The 17878-nt window shown below is 40.3% G+C and overlaps 1 protein-coding gene across 1 annotated transcript in view; it reads right to left on the reverse strand.

Annotated features, from left to right (window-relative positions):
* IQGAP2 (IQ motif containing GTPase activating protein 2) overlaps positions 1 to 17878 on the reverse strand; it is a gene marked incomplete at its 3' end in the record, with an annotated part of 289379 nt that overhangs the window by 18541 nt on the left and 252960 nt on the right. Inside the window, exons 23-30 of the mRNA XM_079703550.1 lie at positions 17499 to 17662; positions 14866 to 15090; positions 13489 to 13629; positions 13053 to 13137; positions 12173 to 12405; positions 10003 to 10135; positions 3394 to 3496; positions 2724 to 2865 (exon numbers count right to left, since the gene is read on the reverse strand). Coding sequence (XP_079559676.1) covers positions 2724 to 2865; positions 3394 to 3496; positions 10003 to 10135; positions 12173 to 12405; positions 13053 to 13137; positions 13489 to 13629; positions 14866 to 15090; positions 17499 to 17662 — 1226 coding nt within the window. The remainder of the gene's footprint in view (positions 1 to 2723; positions 2866 to 3393; positions 3497 to 10002; positions 10136 to 12172; positions 12406 to 13052; positions 13138 to 13488; positions 13630 to 14865; positions 15091 to 17498; positions 17663 to 17878) is intronic.

Here is a 17878-nt window from a genome sequence, read left to right on the forward strand (position 1 = left end):
AACAGAAAATAAATTTTGGTGAATTATGGAAAAATTGAAACTCTCATACTTTGTTGGTAGGAATATAAAATGGTGTAGCCACTGTGGAAAAAGGTCTGGCAGTTCCTCAAAACAGAATTACCATATGACCCAGCAATTCCACTCCTAGGTGTATACCCAAAAGAACTGAAAACAGTATTCAAATAAAAAGATGTATATAAATGTTTACAGTAGTACTATTCACTACAGCCAAAACGTAGCAACAACCCAAATGTCCATGATAAATGTGGCATGTCCATACAATGGAATGTTATTCAGTCAAAAATATGCTGAATAAGAGAAGCCAGACACAAAAGGCCACATATTGTATGATTCCATTATATGAAATTTCCAGAATAGGCAAGTTCATAGAGGGTCATTGGGGAATGACCGCTTAATGGATACAGGGTTACTTTTGGGGTGATAACAATGTTCTGGAACTAGATAGTTGTGATGCTTGCACAACATTCTGGATGTACTAAGTGCCACTGAATTGTATACTTTATTATTTTATTTATTTATTTATTTATTTATTTATTTATTTAGTTAGTTAGTTAGTTAGTTATTTTGCGGTACGCGGGCCTCTCACTGTTGTGGCCTCTCCCGTTGAGGAGCACAGGCTCCAGACGCACAGGCTCAGCGGCCATGGCTCACGGGTCCAGCCGCTCCGCGGCATGTGGGATCTTCCCGGATCGGGGCACGAACCTGTGTCCCCTGCATCAGCAGGCGGACTCTCAACCACTGCGCCACCAGGGAAGCCCTGCATTGTATACTTTAAAAGGTTAGATTGGTAAATTTTATGTTGTGTGTATTTTACTACAAAATACAAGAGTAAGTAAATAAATAAATAAAACCACTGGCTGGCTCTACTTGGAATGGTGATTAAAGAAGTAGACAGTACTTTTTTCTAGCATACAGTGGGGAGGGAGCCACACAAGCGCTGAGGCAAGTAGGACAATGCACCAGGCCTTCCTGGCTAAGAGGCATTCATTGCTGCCCAACACACCTGACTTTCATGGTTTTGCTTTTGAAATGTGCACTCCAAAAATTCACAGAACCATGGAGATTCAGATTCAGAAATAAGTATAAATATACACGATGTTCAGACTATTTGATATTTTAGAATACCCAAATCATGATCTCCATTCATTAATGTAGACATTTGAGCTGACTGCATTTAGAAAATGGTGTTCAAGTAACAGACAAAATTAATTATGAAAAAATTTCCTCCTCTTACTTCTAAAGGACAAAGCTTATGAGATCACAGGATAACTGGCCTAATCTAATTTGCATGGTGGAGCCACAGGATCTGTATTTCCAGTTACCTTTGTAATTGGCACATGCTCAGAGGAACCCAGGGAGCAGCTTCCACAGTTTTTCCCCTTTTTTCTGTTGCCCTGTCCTGAGCTGTCTCTGCAAGTTCAATCTGACTTCATCATCAGTAGTTTAAAGGAACTGCCCTCAACTCTTATGAAGTCACATTTGTGTAGGAGTCCTGCAGCTTGTCTTGGGTCCCTCAGGTGAGCTGTGCTCTCCATCAGACTGCAGACCCCCAGAAGGCAGGGACCCTTAATGGCTTGCTCACTGCTGTGTCCTCAGCCTCAAGACAAGTGCCATGGACACAGAGTAGATACTCAAGTATTCGGCTATGTGAACAAACAGATCCTTAGAGATAATCGGAGCACAAAATAAACAAGCCTAGTAGAAGAAGCACATATGTACATACTGCAACATAGCACACTAAGTTGTTTTTTTTTTTTTTTGCCATTTTCATGGGATTGAATATCTTGAAAAAATCAACTAGAAATGAGTACTGTCTAAAGCATGTCAGTGGCAGAACAGAAAGCTTCTGTCGCAAATGAAAACAACCTCAGAGTTCAGGGCCTGTACCTTGGAAGTCATGTGTGAAGTATTGTTTAAATACTTATTTATTTCCTTTTCTCCCCATTTCCCATTTCCATTCTCCACCTCACCCCAATGTACAACTGTTCTAATGTGCTAATACGAATCCTTTTGGTTATATTAGTTCTTAAAAACTGTATTGTTTGGTGAGCACCTGCCTTTAGTTTATGGCGTTTCAATTTATGGTGATGGATCATTCTTTCTTACCCTGTATATAAAGGACCGATGTGCAATGTCCACGAGGCCTTGACAGAAAAAGTACAGTATTAACTAAAAGTTGGAAAGCTTCGTTTGAAATCTTTGAGAACAAGAAATTGAGTATAAATAAAATCAAAGTTGGTCACGATATCCAGGCTTAGTTTAGTAGGCAAGGTGTCTAATAAATCAGATAATAGCATTATGTCTTATCGTGTGTGCCTTTTACGTTAACATTTTATACCAGAAAATAAATTAGGTTCAAGGTATTTCCTTGACTATTCTTTTGACCACTGAAACAGATATTTCCTTTCAGCTACCTGAGGTCTTTCACCAGCTGCGTTAATCATTTCTTAAAGGAAAGGAATCAAATTACTACAAGGAAAACTACAAAACAAGATAGGCTTTAAGAAAGTATCATGATATTTAGTTCCCTCTTAAATTACAAAGAGTCTACTATTCTTTAGTTAGATGTTTGATGGATAAACATAATGTATTTCAATATTTAGATATTTTAAAATGGATTATTTGAGGAATTCGCCTTATTTGAATTTGCATGGTTTAAGATGCAGAATTGGAGACATGTGCTCTTTAAGCCCCAAACTTACTTGATCATGAGGCTTTGGCCATCTATAGCTTCACCATCCCCTAGGTCGTACTTGCTGGTCAGGAAAAGGGAAATCTCAGTCTTTGCAAGCTGATTTAGTGTGTTAACCTTGTCGGGGTCACTGGGGTCAACAGCTCCTTCCCCTGTAGAATAAAATATTGTTATTTTTCCAATTCACTGATTGTGACAGTGGCATCAACAATGTAAGATAAAGGTTCTGTAGGAAACATGGGCTCGGTAGTTGAACAGGAGATCATGGTCCTCAGAAGAAAACACATTCCAATACACTTTAAAAAAATCTCTGAATTAAACATTAAAATAGCATAGGACATCAATATTCAAAATTTGAAAAAAATTACTAAAAGAGAGAACTGTTAATAAAAGACACCACTGGAGAACATAGCAAGGAACATCTAATAAATTTTGCTCTTTTTCTTTCTTTATGGTTGACAAATCCTTTTTGATGTATCTAGAGCTTCAAGAGTATCAAATTGTTTGATAATCTAGCACACTAAGAATTACAGAATCCTTCATGTAGGAAGGGGCTAGTGTAGTTATCCTTTAAATAAACTTAAGTATTAAATTAAAAAGATTTTTTGATCTAGGATAGGAAAACCAACCAACCATCCAACCAACCAATCAAATACAAACCAGAGGGAAGAAGCCCTTACCAAGAAAAGATTCCACATTAGGTACCTCTCCCAGCAATTCCAAAAGTTCATTCAGTAAGTCATTTTTTTCAGGGGCAATCGCATCCTGGTGTTCCAACAGGAGCTTTATATAGAAAGCAACACACATACAAAAATAAAAGTCAGTTCTCAATGGCTACCATATTTACATAGTTCCCTTCCCAGTTTTTCATGATAACTTTTTTCTGATATTGTTTGAACCTTAAATACAAGTCTGACATATATTAAAATTAGAGACCACAGAGAGACACAGCTTGCATTTTATCTTAGAGGCAAGTGTCCACTCTTCATCGAGAAACTGTAGTTTTGTGAAAGGTGTTCATAAACACTCTTTCAGCAAGATCTTGCAAGATCTGCCAAGAGGCAGCCTTCTTCCACCTAAATCCTGTGCTCCCTCCATTTTATACAAAAGTCAAAGTTGAGGGATAAATTAGGAGTTTGGGATTAACATATACACGCTACTATATATAAAATAGATAACCAACAAGGACCTACTGTACAGCACAGGGAACTATACTCAATATTTTGTAATAACCTATAAGGGAAAAGAATCTGAAAGACTACATATATAGTAGTCTGAATCACTTTTCTGTACACCTGAAACTAACACAGCATTGTAAATCAACGACATCAATAAAAAAGAACAAAAAAAAAGTCAAAGTTGGCGAAAGAGTCTAAAACAACACAGAAGTCTCTTGGCTAATACGGTAGCAAACTGTAAGGGCATTTCCATATCTCTTCAGAGAAAAATTATTCAGTAATCAAACACTATATATTTTTTCAAATCACCACTATTAGCTATTTCAATCTGTCTGGCATTGAAGATCTTTCATGGGTATGGATGGCAGAAATGCCCATATGATTCCTTGGCCTGAGACCTAGATGTACCAGCTGGTTCTTCCTTTCAGAATTCCAAAAATGGATTAAGGGGAACACTGCTGGGTGTTTGCCAGGTCTTAGAGGAAACATAGTAACTCTGGGGGCACAGCTATGAAAACACAGCTGCTCTTGTTTTCATTTAGAGTTAAATTAAAACAATGTTTCCAAAGTGTGGGACTGGTATCCCTGGTGATGGGAAATCTAATTTTAGTTGTTTTGAGTAACTAACTTACAAAACACTGAATCATATAATAAAATTAGTCTTTTCCATTTTTAATCTTTTTTCTCAACAGCTTTATTGAGATACAATTAACACACCATCAAATCCACGCATTTAAAACCTATGATAATGATGGTTTTTAGTATATTCAAAACTTGTGTAACCATCACCACTATCTAATTTCAGAATATTTTCATCACCTTAAAAGAAACTGTGTACCCATTAGCTGTCACTCCCCAGTATTACCCCTTCCTCCTGGAAGCCATTAATGTCCTTTCTGTCTCTATAGATTTAGCTGTTCTGGATGCTTCACATGAGTGGACTCATACAATGTGTGTCCTTTTGTGACTGGTTTCTCTCACTGAGCATGATGGTTTCAAGGTTCATCCATGTTGTAGTATGCATTTGTTCCTCTTTATCCCCCCAAAATGTTTCCATTATATGGATATATCGCACTTCATTCATCTTTTGATGGACATTTGTTTCCAGTTTTTGGCTATTATGAATATGCTGCTGTGAACAGTCATGGACCAGTTTTTTTGTGCACATGTTTTCATTTTTCTTGAGCCCATATCTAGGAATTGCTTCATCACATAGTAACTCTGTTTAACATTTAGGATTGCCAAACTGATTTCCTAAGTGGCTGGACCATTTTGCATCTCCACCAGCAGTATATGAGAGTTTCAGTCATTCTACATCCTTGCCAACATTTATTATTACGTGACTTTTTAATTCTAGCTATCCTAGTGGGCGTGAAGTTATCTCATTTTGGTTTTGATTTGCGTTCCCTGATGACTAATAATGATGAGCATCTTTTCATGTGCTTATTGGCTATTGTATATTTTCCTTGCAGAAATCTCTATTCAGATCGCTTGCCCATTTAAAAATTTTATTTTTATGTTTTTATTTTTAATTGTAGTAAAATACACATCATAAAACCTACCATCTTAACCATTTTTTTTTTTTTTTTTTTTTTTTTTTTGTGGTACGCAGGCCTCTCACTGTTGTGGCCTCTCCCGTTGCAGAGCACAGGCTCAGTGGCCATGGCTCATGGACCCAGCCACTCCGCGGTATGCGGGATCTTCCCGGACCGGGGCACGAACCCGTGTCCCCTGCATTGGCAGGCGGACTCTCAACCACTGCGCCACCAGGGAAGCCCCATCTTAACCATTTTTAAGTGTATAGTTCAGTAGTGTTAAGTACATTAACATTATTGTGCAACCAATCTATATAACTCTTCCATTTGGCAAAACGAAAACTCTGTATCCATTCTGCAACAACTCCTCATTCCACCATTGTACTTTCTTCTCTCTGAATCTGACTACTCTGGGTACCTCATATAAGTGGAATCATACAGTATTTGTCTTTCTGTGTCTGGTTTATTTCACTTGGCATAAGATCCTCAAGGATCAGCCATGTTGTAGCATGTATCAGAATTTCCTTCCTGTTTAAGGCTGAATAATATTCCATTGTATGTCTGTACCACATTTTGTTTATCCAATCATCTGTCGAGGGACACTTGGTTATTTCCACCTTTCGGCTACTATACGATGAAAGCTGAAATGAACAGGAGAGTACAAATGTCTCTTTGACTCTTTTTATTGAGTAGATACCCAGAAGTGAATCTGTTTTTAATTTTTTTGAGAAACTATCATACTGTTTTCCATAGCAGCTGTACCATTTAACATTCCCACTAATAGTATAAAAGGGTTCTAACTTCTCTATATCTTTGCTAACACATTTTCCGGTTTTTGTTTTTGTTTTTATAGTAGCCGCCATAATGGGTGTAAGGTGGTATCTCGTGTTTTTATTTTTTTATTTTTCCAAACCAAATGATAGATTTATAGGCTGTCTCTATTATACAATGAGGCAAAATCATTGTGGTTTTGATTTGGATTTCCCTAGTCATTAGTGATGTTGAGCATCTTTTCATGTGCTTGTCAGCCATTTCTAAATCTTCTTTGGAGAAATGTCTATTCAGGTCTGTAGCTCATTTTAAAATTGGGCTGCTTTTTGTTGTTGTCAAATTGTGAGAATTCTTTACATATTCTGGATATTAACCCTTTATCAGATACAGTATATGATTTGCAAATATTTCTTCCATTCTGTAGGTTGCCTTTTCACTGTGTTCACTGTGTCATTTGATGTACAGTTGTCCATTTTTAAATCGGATTATTTATCTCACCATGGAGTTGTAGGTTTTCTTTATGTATTCTGGATCCAAGTCCTTTAACAGATACATTATCTGCAATTATTCTCTCTCATTCCCTTGGTTGTCTTTTCTTGATGGCAATGTCTACAGCACAAAAGTTTCCAACTTTGAGGAGGTTCAATTTATCTGTTTTTTTGTTTTGGTTTTTTTTCCTTTTGTGGCTTGTACATTTGGTGTCATATCTAAGAAACCATTGCCTAATCCAAGGTCACAGAGATTTACTCCTATGTTTTCTTCTAAGAGTTTTATAATTTTAGCTCTTATATTTAGGTCTCTGATCCATTTCGAGTTCATTTTTGTATAGGGTGGAAGGAAAGGGTACAACTTCATTCTTGGCATGTGGATTTCCAGTTGTCCCAGAACCATTTGTTGAAAAGACTATTCCTTGCCCACTGAACTGTTTTGGTTCCTTGTCAAAAACAAATTGACCACAGATTTGAAGGTTTCTAGACTCTCAGTTCTATCTCATTGACTGGTATGTCTATCCTTATGCCAGTACAACACTGCCTTGATTACTTCCTTTTCCATTCTCTTTTTTTTTTTTCGATACGCAGGTTTCTCACTGTTGTGGCCTCTTCCGTTGCGGAGCACAGGGTCCGGATGCGCAGGCTCAGCGGCCATGGCAAACGGGCCCAGCCGCTCCGTGGCATGTGGGATCTTCCCAGACCGGGGCACGAACCTGTGTCCCCTGCATCGGCAGGCGGACTCTCAACCACTGTGCCACCAGGGAAGCCCTCCATTCTCTTTTAATCTTTAAGATTAGTGAAGGAGAGAGTTATCTGTTTAATGCTGAATTTTCCCTAACATTCCCTGATACTTACAAATTGGGTTTTTAAGAGAGGGAGAAGGGGCCTCAGATGCATAGCTTCAAGGAAGCAACTATATTCAACTACTTTTAAAGTTCTGTCCATTGTAAGACATGCTAGTTTTTCTACTATGGTTAGATTTAAAGAAAGATGTTATATAAATAACACAGATGACAGAAGGACACGGTGAAATCTGGAAGTAGTACACAGGATATTTTGGGGTAAGGTAAGTCAGAGACAAGAACAAAATAAGCAAGATGGATAAATTTATGTTCCAGTTCTCTGAAGAGATGGGACAGCTGATGGGCTGCTGTCTCTGGAAGGGATGATTTAGGCAGCCAGCTTCTACTCTTTATTCTGATAATGACAGAACATCAAAATTTCCTGAAAATGTCTCCTTAAAGAGCTAATGTTCTACATGTTCCTTAGAGAACAAGGGACAAGTATGCGGCCACAGGAGTGGCAAGTCGTGCTGCTGCCGTGCTTGTGTCTGCATGTAGACACCTCCTCACTTGAGACAGACAGTAAACAAGGACAGTCTTTCCCTGCAATTACATTTCCCCCATGTTATTACATCTGCTTCCAACAACACACATGATGGAATTCCAAACGGGTTACAAGTTATGTTTCCCAGGATTGGATTCTGTTTTCAACTCTTGTTAACAAAAGGAACAGACTATTTCTCCTTGAAGAGTAACAGTCTAAATTAATACAGTAACATTGTCTCTCAGCTCTCCTTGGGAAAGAATCCCTCACTTTTCCTGCATGTGGCTATTGCCCTCAGCACATGTGCAGCCAATGTGTGGACATCTTTTTGAAATGAAAAATGTGCCATAAAAAATAGATAAATGGGTTGTGGCTCAACTATGAATGAGTCTACTTGTTCATTAGAAAATTATTTTTGCAAGTGGTGCATATACTGGATGTGATTGCTTGGTGATTTGGGGTGTTTATATATAGGGAAAACAAGTATAGCCTCTTTATTTAATCAACACACTCACTCCCCCCTCAGCTAGTCATTCAGATCTGCTTTTGTTTAGGGTCACTCAAAACACTGACGGAGGGCTTCCCTGGTGGCGCAGTGGTTGAGAGTCCGCCTGCCGATGCAGGGGACACGGGTTCATGCCCCGGTCCGGGAAGATTCCATGTGCCGCGGAGAGGCTGGGCCCGTGAGCCGTGGCCGCTGGGTCTGTGCGTCCGGAGCCTGTGCTCCGCAACGGGAGAGGCCACAACAGTGAGAGGCCCACGTACCGCAAAAAAAAAAAAAAAAAAGAAAACACTGATGGAGAGCTTGTTGCAAATGTCAAGGAGGTTCCCTGTCCCAACCCTGAAAGAGGGAAATCAAAAGTAGATCCAATCTTTCTTTCCAACTCATATTTAAAGTTTAGTTACTTAAAAGAGTTTAATAATGAAGACTGAAATTTTGAGCAGCCAATTTTGCCGCTTGTTAGTATATCTGGTTTGGTGGGGGGAGGGGCTGGCCCTTTAAGAGCTGTGTATTTGCCGTGCTTTCCGCCAGTTGTGTGTATCATTTGAAGCTGGGTGCATCCTTAACCAGGGCTTCTTGAGCGTCAGTGTGTATCTGAGTCACCTGGGATCTTGTGAGAATGCAGGTTCTGATTTTGGAGGTCTTGGGCGGATTTCTCGCATGTCCTCAGGACTTAGCTTGGAGTAGTCATGTCCAGAACTGTTCTTGAAAAGGTTATGCTTTAAGAACCTAGCTGGTTCGGGAAATAAGCTCTGGTCTTAAGCAAACAAACAAAGACCCTCACCATGCCGAGAAAACTGCCCTGCCCTCAAAATGCACCTAATACAGGCTAATGGTTGATGGTGGTGATGTCTGCACGTGAACCAGAGGGAGACATTATGACATAGCAGACTGACAGTGCCTGGTTCTAAGAAATGGGGTTTTCCAGAACAATAGAAGCGATTCTTTGTAGGCGGCTATTGCTGGGGTGTGGGGTGTATGTCTTCTTTTCCCCAACCTGGAGCAGCCTGTTAATCCCGTCCCTCTTTACGTCCCAACATTAGAAGAGAGGGAGCATTCTCATTTTCCCAGAAAATTACGAGAAATGCGAAGAGAATTCTTGAAAGGGGGAGAGACCGACTCTGGGGTCCAGGCAGTGTGGCCCTGGTGGGTGGAGAAAATATCAGGGCTGCCCGGGTTCGGGGCTTAAACTGCACATTCACCACCTGACTGTAACTGGATCACGGAAGAAATAAACTTTCCTTGCTTGAGAGACGGAATTTTCCTAAGGCACAAGAGTCAGGGAATACATGTATCATGTCAAAAGTAAACTTTTCCTGTTCGGGAAAAGGAGATTAGTCAATGAATAAGGGTCAAATTTTTTTTAGGTTGAGAACATAAGTAGGAGCACATGCTTACAGTAACACCCTGTAGAAACTAAACATTTTCAAGAGCAGACGTTTGAACCCCGTGTCCATTGCTAAGACCCTCCTCCAACCTCTCTTACTGAATGTGTGCTGATGATTTCTTCAATTGAAATATAAATGACTGGTTTGCTGACTGTCACCACATCTGTGTATTTATCCATATTAAACTTTTCTTCTGGTTCAGGGACATTACATGCTTCTTTGAAATATTTCCTAAAAAAGGAAAAAAAACCAAAAGTCTTAAGACAGAGTCAAATTTGTGAATAAAATGGCTTTATCAAAATGGTGAGGAAATCTTCAGTGATGGCTAGTGCTTTGTTTTCTACTGCACACCTCAGGGGACCTGTTCCAGCACCTTCCAAGGCAGGCTCTGGACCTCGAAGCCGAGTCCATGTTTCCGGATGTTGGACCCAGGTCCTCAGAAAGGAACAGACAGAGCATTTAGGGCCTCAGGCCCTGTGACTGACCCAAGGTAATCAAACTATGGGCAAGTCATTTAAAAAATATGATTTTAAAAATGCCCCCTGAAATCTACACAAATATGTCAGTACTGATGTTCCTTGATCTAAGAATCAAGTCTTCGTAGAGAAAACAATCCAAAAAGCAATTAGTCAAATTTGCTACTTTAATTGGCACAAACTCCTGGGGATTTCAACACCCTTTCAGAGTTTCTGTTACCAATTTGACAAAAATTCAAGTTAAGCCTACTCTACTCTTAGTTGATCCAGACAGCAGTTGCTGGCTGGAAAGGCTGTTAAGACCAGACACACAGATACATACAAGGCTCCCTTCCACCAGTGCTCAGACTCTAAAAAGTCTGCTATTTTAAGCTACAGCAGATTTCAACAGAGAGATGGAGAAACGCCAGGTGTGCTGCGATCATGGTTTAGGAGGGATTCTTTGCACAGGTAGAGTAGATATTTTATTCTATAAATTTGCAAATGTTTCATATGCCTGAAATTATCCTTGGTGTATCTCCTAAGGGCACCCAAGGCTTGTACACCAGAAAGACCTGTGCCTTCCCACCCCAAGGCCAGGGCAGGGTAAATGGCAGGCAGCCATGTTCCCACGTGACAACTGGCCTTCCTGCACTTTTTTAGTTATAATTTTTCATGGTTGCTGAGGAACACAAAGGATTAATATGAGTGGAAGAGAAAAAAAATAGATGACTATAAGAGATGAGGGGAGGCTTTTGGTTTTATTTCCTTTTAAATGAAGAAGAGTTGGAAACTTAGATATTTGGTAGGAATAATCTGAGAAAAAAGGAAGTAAAAAGAGGCTCTAATAGCAGATAAGGATTTGTGAGAAATGGATGTAACTTTTTTAGTCAGTGAGGAGACCTAAAATTAGCAGCTTGAGAAAATCAAGAGTTCCCATAGTAAGAGGCTTTGGGGAAAATTTCTCACAAGAGGCCACAAATTCCAGAAAGAGATTAATGATCATGAACTATCTTTGTCAACAGATAAATCACTAATCTAGAGGAAAACTGAGGAATGGGAAATTATCATTTTCCAAGTGAGGCGTGAAAGAGGCCACATAGATGTCCTACTTGTATGACTGGCTGAATGGCAGAAAAGAGAAAGCGAACGCCAAGATGAACGTGCTTCCTCAGAGAGCTTCAGGGTGAGTGAATCTTCCTGCTAGATTCATCCTCCTCCCGTATCCCCGTGGAATGATTAATGATACAATTTGGAGAGCTTATAAAGTCAATAGACTTTAAGTCTTACATGTATATTTAAGAGATGTTCGAGAACAGAACAGAACATATTCACACACAATCCTCAACAAACATAGAAGCTGGATTCTCCCAACCATCCCAAACCAAATACTCAGTTTCCTACTATTGTTTGATGCAGATAAGGCAAGTTTTTCCTGAATGGACAAAATGATACCCTCTTTTTAAGTTCAGAAAAGCAGAAGTTAGCTATTTTGATTTCTTTAATTCTAAGTACTACAAGCCTATAGCGTACCAAGAAGATTAAATATTTCTTCTTGTCAATAGCAGAAATCATACACATGGGGATGACTCAATGTAACAGGGGCACTGGGGGTGGTGGGGGGATGGGGAACACCAGACAGAAGTAACCGGCCTGCTCGGCCTCCCTCCTCTTTCCCCACAGCAACAAGCAGTACAAGAAATGCATGCAGCCCCCTGAGGTTCCTGCCCCCGAGCCCAGCTCTGGGCACTGAACACACATTCCTCTTGCCCACCATCCTGCAAGTTTCTCCAAAGGTAACGATACCTCTCACCTGAACTCCTGATACGTCTCTGATAAATAAGTGTTCATAGATGAGAGATGCTCATTTTCTCCTTCAAAGAGCTTGTTGGAGGCTGCATGCTGAAGGACCTTGGCCACTGATCCCAAGTTTCTCCTCTGGTCGGAATTTATCTGACCTCCGGCTGTCATGTCGATGATATCAAAGCCATCTGGGGCGACGATGGCTGGGTTCATGTACCGATAGTACAGGAGATTTCCAACAATCTGGAGGGATGTAGAAGAAAAGACTATTTTTGAGAGAGAAAACGCAAGAGTTTGGAGGGTTTTTTAAAAGTTAATATTAACTGACATTTCCTGAGACAGCAAATCATTCTCCGACCTGAATCTTAACAAGGAGTTAAGTAAAGGTAGTGAATATAATCACACATTACTAATATAGTTAAAATTATTTTTGGTGAAAATATGCTACTGCCCCCCCCCAAATTCTCTAATATAAAGAGCCTCAATAACGTATAAGAGCTCCCAATTAACCTCATAACAATAATCTTGAGAGCCATTAGAATAGAAGGATTGTAGCTTATTATAAAAAGTCATACAGGGCTTCCCTGGTGGTGCAGTGGTTGAGAGTCCACCTGCCGATGCAGGGGACACAGGTTCATGCCCCGGTCTGGGAAGATCCCACATGCCGTGGAGTGGCTGGGCCCGTGAGCCATGGCCGATGGGCCTGCAGGTCCGGAGCCTGTGCTCCGTGACGGGAGAGGCCACGACAGTGAGAGGCCCGCGTACCGCAAAAAAAAAAAAAAAAAAAAAAAAAAGTCATACAAGGGGAAAAATTTTGCAAAATGGTGTGTTGGTAATTTTGGCTCCTACCCCCAAGAGAAGCTATGGTGAGATCACCCTTGAAAATCTACCTTTAATAGCTCATCTTCTGTTGCATCAGGAAATTTCTCACGGATCGAATTCTTCAGTACTTTGGCTATATACCTCAATCCATAACTACATGGAAAACAGATGACAAAAGAAAATAATGGAAAAAGGCTAAGTGAGGAAGAAACACACAGCAATTGTTCCAGTCAACTAAAGCCAAGCAGTTTTCCTAAAAATTAAACACAAAATGAGATGGTAATGGAATCACAGGACTGCCACAGATGATCATACCTGAGCGCTGTTTTGTACTGTTCCCTCTATGGAGAACAGTTATGAAGTTAAAGTGCAAGTGTTGGCAAACTTTTAAACTAGTAAATGCAATATGAGGAAAACTCCTATCTTCACTACAGGGGTTTATTTTACATAGTATTTCAAGAACTTCTAGCGAAGAAAGTTAAAGCTGCTACATATACAACTTACGGCAGTAGATCAAGGGAAGAAATGATAGAATTCAGGACTTTGTCGGTGACCCTTCTCAGGTTCTCGATGGATGCCTCCAGTTTGTTTTTCACTTCTGGGTATGTCAGAGCTTGTTCTGTGGTCACATCATAAGGCAGGTTGCTGAAACCACAATGAGGGCTTCTGATTAATTGGGGGCTTAGGTACAAGCATGTGTATCCTTGCCACATTGGTTCTACCATCAAGCTTTGTATTGTGAAGTAGAGTTTGCCCACCAACTCCAATGATAAAATGTTTGCTTGGGGCAGGGGAGAACCCACATGGAACCTTCTGCCACCAGGACAGTAGTGTGACTCCAGGCTCTCCATTTGGGCTCTTCTGGCAAAATAACAGGCAGACCCAGGTAATGTAGACCCAGCTAACTTTCTCTCTCTCTCTCCCCCTCTCTCTTTTAAATTATAAAGAGCAGTATGTTCTTTAAAGAAAAATTTGCATATAAGCCAACAAGAAAACAATACTGACCCCAGAGACAACTACTTTTCCTTATTTTAGTGTATAACTTTCTGGTCCTCTGCTACACATGTGTGTATATGGGTGTAATGCAGTTCGTGTCTATACACATCCCGTATAGATCCTACGTGTGTGTATATACATGCATTTTTTTTTTTTGATGCAGAAAATGAGTCACTGTACCAAACTACAACCAAGAACTATGTTATGAACAGTTTACCCAGGCAACAAATATATTTCTATACCACCATTCCAAATAGTTACTTACTACTCGATTATGTTATATAAACATTTATTTAACAGATTCCCCAAAGCTAAATATTTTGACCTTCCCCAACTTTTGTGATTACAAACAGTGCTGTGATAACCACCCATGTAATTCTCTGTGCATATCTTAATGATTTCACATGGCGTCCTTTTGCAGGAAATTAAAAGCTGGGATTGCTTGGATCAACAGACCGCTACCTAGAATAAGCCAATCCCACCTGGCTTGTTGAGGCTTACATGTTCAAGTTACTCACTTGGTAATTGTAAAAAAAAAAAATGTAGGTATTATCAGGTGAAGAGGTCTATGTCTAGGTCTAGGCCTAAGTTTAGAAATAGCAAAGAAAAACGAAGGGAGAGAACTACAGAAATTGTGGCTTTGGGAATCAACTGGTACCGAAATCTGAAAATACCATGTACTGCTTAAGATGAGCAGGAGTCCAAGAATGTGGCCTGCATGGGTATGTTAAGGGAGGTAACAACATCTTAGATTGAAAACTGACTGTGCACAGTGAATTTTGTTCTTTTAACAGAGCTTAACAGAGTTTAAGAGTATGTATAAATATACACATAAAAATGATCGTAAAACATGACTGAAAACCAGCATCGCCCAGGCTTTGCTACCTGGCTTCTCCAGTCTGTGTTTCTAGTTGGTTCACCCAGGCCTTGTACACGTCGACGGGGCTTGTGTTGATGATCAGGGATTTGTCATCAATGATCTCTTTCACCACCGGAGCCAGAAGCTGGCGCAGTGTGTTCTGTCCACGGGCACCTCTGTTGAAGCTGACGACCATCTTGATGACTGTAGGGTTCCCAGTAACTATGTCCTGGACCTGGTCCACCTTTGACCTAAAAAAGGCCCAGACCAAACAAAATGGTTTGCCTCTATGGATAGAGTTTTAAACAGTGTATATTCTCTCTGGCGGGCAAGGGCTTTGGGGGACTGTATTTTTCTCCACTGAAGATCAAAGATGGTGTGATTTAAATGGAAGCTATCTCCCATCTCTATTTGGTGAGCACACCTGAGCCAAAGGAGACTTCTGGTGGACATGGCCCACATGCTGTCTTTTGTAATACAACCTCTGAGTCTGAAACTTGTGGGAAGTTAAGGCAAAGCTTTCTCTCTAAGTATGACCATTCTATCTGCCTCCATCACTAGACAACATGCCTGACCTATTTGGCCAAAGGTTTGCAGTGGTAACAGGGCCTGTAGAGCAGGATCTACAATGCATGTCCTGATTCTAATTTATCAGGGCTATTGGAAGACTGACTGTCCATTAATAAAGTGGGTCTCAGAATCCCCCATTTATTATTTTCATTTTAAAAAAAAGGAAGCTATCATTTGTAAGATGACTTATTCAAGAAATTTAAGGATCTAAAAATAATTTCTCAGCTTTAATTCCAATCTAGAAGGCAGGAATGAACTAAAAATGGACCTAGACTAATAATAATACCGGGTGACGGTATACAAGTTAGGATGCTCCCTGTCTCTTTCCTTGGAGTTAGCCTTGAATTTCCAATATTCTGCTGGATATTGGAAATATTTCACCCACATGTTCTACACCTAAAACTCAAACTCAGTGTTGAAAATCTGATCTGTGCCTTTTTCCTATGCATGCCCCCGCCCCCCACCATTTCCCTGAACTGTGTAGCTCCAATTCATCCTGCTCATATGTGGCTAGCAGATCAATCTTCTAAAAACTCAATGTGGTCACGTCAAAAACCTTGCACACCTTCCCAGAAAGTAAAAAGAGCCTCAGCACTTGGGCCTATACTCAATGTCTCCCATGATCTGGCCCAACCTTACTTTCCTGGTGGTCACTAATTAAGTCACCTCTTGGCTAGACTAATCTACTTTCTTTCTTGCCCCTTGGCCCATACTGTTTCTATCACCATAGTGCCTTATTTCCCTTTTCCATTTCTTTTTATAAAAACTGTAGATAGGGCTTCCCTGGTGGCGCAGTGGTTGAGAGTCCGCCTGCTGATGCAGGGGACATGGGTTCATGCCCCGGTCCGGGAGGAACCCACATGCTGCGGGGCAGCTGGGCCTGTAAGCCGTGGCCGCTGAGCCTGCACATCTGGAGCCTGTACTCCACAACGGGAGAGGCCACAACAGTGAGAGGCCGGTGTACCGCAAACAAAACAAAGAAAACAAAAAAAAGCCAAAAAAAAAAAACCAAAACTGTAGATATTCTTCAAGGTTTCAGGTCAACTCCTTTCTCTTCCATACAATCTTTATCGATTGACTGTATTGGCACTTTTCTTTCCATCCCTCTGCTCTGTTACACTGTGCTTATCATTCACTTAGTACTTACCTTATTCTACTGCATAGCATTGCTATTTCTCATGAATCCTATTTCTCATGCTGCCTTATAGACAGCATGAGGGCAGAGGTGCCTGGCTAATAGCTTCAGAGACCTATAGGATTAGCATCGTTTAAGGGATCCAGAAGTAAGGAAGGCAGTTAAGATCCATCTAGTTGGCTAAGGGCATTTCTCATGGGTTCCCCCCCCCCAATTCATTATAGCTGCCTACATATTTTTTACATTAACTGAGTAAAAAATAAATTAGCAGCAGCTTAAATTCCAGTAAGAAGGAAAAACTATTTAGCAGAGATCATTATCCTCATCTGTTTATGGCTTTACTACTCACATAATTTTAATTAGGTTTTCTCACTGACTTTTTCTTAATATAAATTTATTTATTTTATTCATTTTTGGCTGCATTGGGTCTTCGTTGCTGCGCACGAGGTTTCTCCAGTTGCAGTGAGCGGGAGCTACTCTTTGTTGCTGTGCACGGGCTTCTCATTGCGGTGGCTTCTCTTGTCGCAGAGCACGAGGTGCATGGGCTTTAGTAGTTGTGGCATGCGGGCTCTAGAGCGCAGGCTCAGCAGTTGTGGCGCACAGGCGTAGCTGCTCCACGGTATGCAGGATCCCGGACCAGGGCTCGAACCCGTGTCCCCTGCATTGGCAGGAGGATTCTTAACCACTGCGCCACCAGGGAAGCCCTCACTGACTTTCAAAGGGCTTTGTATACTTGCAAAATCAAGAGTGAATTTAGCATTAGAAAACATATCACTGCTGGGAGAAAGCTGTACCTGAATATATCTATGATGATGTGGCAATTTCTCAAGAAATTTGATAATTTTAATATGTATAAATAACATAAGAATAACTTTAAAATTATTTTAGTAAATCAGAGATAGCCACCACTAACAAAAGGTATCGGTATTTTTACATATATACTTATATACATACTTTATTTCTTCCTCCAGAGCAGTTTTAAAAAGCTTGAGGAGTAGATATTCTTCCCGTTGATTGGAAGCATAATTGTATAGGGTGAAAATAACAGTATCCATAAATTTAGTTGACTTGTTCTGTGGCATCTGGAAAATCAGCTTAGCGAGGTACAGAGGATTTGTCTGAAGGAAAGTGAGAAGAAGAAACACCCCCCCACAAAACTATATGTTAATATATTATTAAAAGCAGAGAGGAGTCCCCAGTTCCTTGCACTTTAATGACTTATTATGTATAAAGCATATAGAAGAGTATCTGGCACATATTAAGACTTTAAAAGGTAGCGGGTAATACCAATACTAAACTATAGGAAGTTATACTAGAAAGTTACGGTAGGATTT

Source organism: Hyperoodon ampullatus (assembly GCF_949752795.1).
Source record: "Hyperoodon ampullatus genome assembly, chromosome: 4".
Classification (NCBI taxonomy): domain Eukaryota; kingdom Metazoa; phylum Chordata; class Mammalia; order Artiodactyla; family Ziphiidae; genus Hyperoodon; species Hyperoodon ampullatus.